At 50.6% G+C, this 3,258-nt stretch overlaps 1 protein-coding gene across 1 annotated transcript in view; it reads right to left on the bottom strand.

The window, feature by feature from the left end:
- Positions 1-3,255, bottom strand: part of FUCA1 (fucosidase, alpha-L- 1, tissue) — a gene marked incomplete at its 5' end in the record, with an annotated part of 4,357 nt that extends 1,102 nt beyond the window's left edge. The window contains 6 exons of the mRNA XM_017736099.1: positions 498-688; positions 837-1,037; positions 1,397-1,502; positions 2,151-2,288; positions 2,487-2,621; positions 3,113-3,255. Coding sequence (XP_017591588.1) covers positions 498-688; positions 837-1,037; positions 1,397-1,502; positions 2,151-2,288; positions 2,487-2,621; positions 3,113-3,255 — 914 coding nt within the window. The remainder of the gene's footprint in view (positions 1-497; positions 689-836; positions 1,038-1,396; positions 1,503-2,150; positions 2,289-2,486; positions 2,622-3,112) is intronic.
- Positions 3,256-3,258: the final 3 nt, after the last annotated feature.

The following is a 3,258-nucleotide window of genomic DNA, read 5'->3' as shown; positions in this document are numbered from 1 at the left end:
AGCAGGGTGAAGGGCACCAGACACCAACCTGACCTTTCCAGCCAGCACGAGAACTCTGCCTGGCCTTCTGTCAGCCCACAGGGGTCACCTCCTTGCCACTCATTCCAAAATCTGTCCCTTTGGACCCACAATCAGCCCGTCAGCACTGGCTGATGAAACCCAAACAAAGTCCAGGTGTGCAAATGTCACTGTCAACCTGGCCTGGCCTCAGGCAAGGTGGATACACAGCCTCATCCTGATCCCTGCTCTACATTTCTGGGCTGACCACACTGGAGGAAATAAAAACAACTCAGTTTTGTAGGCATTTCTGGCCAGGACCACTACTTAAACAGTGGTGACAGCGTGGACACTTTTTAAAGGACGGGTTGGCTTTTTTTCCTACTCAACTAAAATGGATGAAATCCTAATTGCAACACTTCAGGGTCAGAGTGTACCAAATTTAAGAAAAGATAAGAAATAAACATCAGCTCAGCTGCTCTGAGCAGCAGAGTCCTTACCAGACTGTGTCTGTGGTGTTCTCCATCTGCACCCTCCAAGGCTGGGATTCATAAATTGCCTCCCCATTGGTGTCCAGCCACCTCCCAAGGGCCAGGAGTCTCTCTTGGAAGATGGGGGCAATCACCCCTTCTTTTGTAGGTCCCACATTGAGGAGGTAGTTGCCACCCAAACTCACAGTCTGCACCAGCTCCTGTGGCAGATAAAGCAAGATAACAAACTGCATTATCTTCAGCTCTGACAACACAGAAACTGAGGAGTTTTATCCTTCACCAGCTGCTCCAGAAGCCTCCGATTCCCAGTAATCCTCCCCCAGGTTATTTTGATTTCAGCTTTCTTACCTCAATCATACTCATTTCATCCATCACCTCAGCGAGGCTCATGTTGCTGCGATAGCCCCAGGAGAGCTTGTCCAGGGAGGAGCACATCTCCCACTTGTGATCTGGCAGGGTGACTGGCCTGTACTTGTCAGCACAGTTGTAGAAACCCCCGTGACGGCAGGAGCAGCCCCAACCCCAGCGATCGTTGACAACCACGGTGTCCTGAGAGAAGAAAAACAGCTCAGGGCACAGAACCTTTTGTTCTTGGGCTGTCCAGCTGGCAGTCACCCCCCCTAAGGAAGCACCTAAAAATTCCCTGTGTAATGGAAACCCTTCTGAGAAGGCTGAATCCCTCTCAGGGATTCAGGTAGGAGCTGAGGCAACAAAGCTCCTGGCCTGAGCTGCCCACGAGTGTCCTGCAAAGGACAGTGCAGCTGTCACGGGACAAGGTTCTTTTTTTGTCAGAGAATATAAAACACGTTTAGCAAATGTCAAGGAGGCTTCTGGTTTGATCACACACCCCACAGCTTCCTGACCTTCCACACCCACCCAAGGCCACGAGGGACAGCAGGCACCGGTACCTTGACAGGGCTGTCGTTATAGAGCCAGGCAAGGAAAGAGGTGGAATTCCAGTAGGAATCTGGAGCTTCCCAGTCTCCATCTGACCAAATCAGATCTGGTTTGTATCTAAGAGAGACGGATGTTGTTTCAAAATGGCTTGTTTGCTCCTGCCACACTGTGTTTCTTGGGTGTGGGATCCTTTCACTTCCCCTTCCCACTGCCTGACATCACCAGGAGGTTTTTGCTTCATTTTCTGCTTCACACAAAGCTCCAAGTGAGGTCCTTGCAGCAGCAAAGAACAAAGTGTCGATCCACAGCTCAAGAGAGAGTGAAGTTCTTCAAAAAAAAACAGAATTTAGCACCTCAAAGACAATTATGAGGCATTCTTGAGCTGGGAGAACAACCCCCAAGCCCAAGCCTTGTATTTTTGTCAGCAAGGGGAAGCAAGGCAAGGATGCAAATTCACAGTGAAATCACTCTTCTGTTCTACTAAATACTGAGCAGTTTGCTCCACTTCCAGCACCTTGCACAAGGGCAGGATTAAAGGCAATTGCTTTTGCAGGAAAAATTTGTCCCTGCCTTATTCTAGAGATCAGACCTTCCACAGGGCAAAAGTGGATCCCTTTTCTAAGTACCACAAATCATTACTGGTTAGCAAAGAGAATTTGCCTCAGCAAAAATTAGCATTCCTCTTCTTTGCACCCACTTTGCATCTTTCACTACAGAACTGAAACCAGGAAATGCTGGTGATTCTGAACTGGCTGTGCCTCTTACTTCAAGACAAGGTCATAAAGTTCTGGCATCGTCTTCTTTAAAACGAAGCTCTGGGTCTTGAAGCCACTTTGTTTGTCAGCGAGGTAGAGAGGGTTAAACCACTCCATCAGGGAGTGATACAGCCCATAACGGAGGTTGCTGAAGGACAAAACACAGAGGGAAGAAATAGGCTTCAGTGGGGATTAAGAAGCAGTGGAAATTAAATTACTGGCATTATTATTTTTCATTATTTGCAAGCACTCAATTTTTCACACTGAACTCGGGATTTTCTGCTGTTTGTCAAGCACAGCCAGGAGGATTCACTGCTCTGACAGAAGAGCCCTGGCAGGGCCCTACCTCTCCCTGAGGGCTTCTCCCAGCTCTCCCACCAGGTCTCGGTGGGGCCCTGTATCCACAGAATTCCAGTTCCAGGACACCGGTGACCCCCAGTTGGTGAAGCCCTCGTGGTGCTTGGTGGTCAGGACCACATACCTGAAGGGGAAAAAAGGACTTGGTTGGGGTGACAAAAGAACAACTGATGTATTTCCCAGCCTCACTGCAAACCCAGTCACTAAAACAGCAAGGCACTGGATAACCATGCTGTGAAGAGCCCTCTGTCACTATCCTTAAAATTTAGAAGAAAATATAAGAATAATAGAGGATTTTAGTGGATTTTAATGCTGGAAAAGAATGAACAATCAATACTTAGGTAGGAGCAAGACTGTCGTCTCCTCAGCACCCTGGGCATGACCCCTGAGGGAGCCCCAATCCCTCAGGCATCCCCAGACTTCCCCCTTCCATCCCCTCAGAGACCCCTGCATCCTCTTGGGAATAGCCCCATATCCTTTCCAGGCCTTTCCATCCCCTCAGGAACCCCTGGCCCTGGCACCCATTCCCTCAGGGACCCCCACAACTCTCCCATCCCCTCAGGGACCCCCCCTATGCCCTCAGGGACCCCAACTCCGGCCATCCCCGGCGCTGACCTGGCCCCGGCCCGCTGGAAGAGCTGTGCCCACTGGCGGGGCTGGAAGTCGTGGGCTGTGAACTGAGGTGCGAAGTCTGCGTACGTGGTGCCGGGCGGGAAGCGGCGGCGCACGAAGCGCTCGTAGGCGGCATCGTGCTGGCCCTG

This window comes from Corvus brachyrhynchos, unplaced genomic scaffold, assembly GCF_000691975.1.
Source record: "Corvus brachyrhynchos isolate BGI_N302 unplaced genomic scaffold, ASM69197v1 scaffold65, whole genome shotgun sequence".
Lineage (NCBI taxonomy): Eukaryota > Metazoa > Chordata > Aves > Passeriformes > Corvidae > Corvus > Corvus brachyrhynchos.
This window is presented reverse-complemented; position numbering and strand designations above follow the sequence as displayed.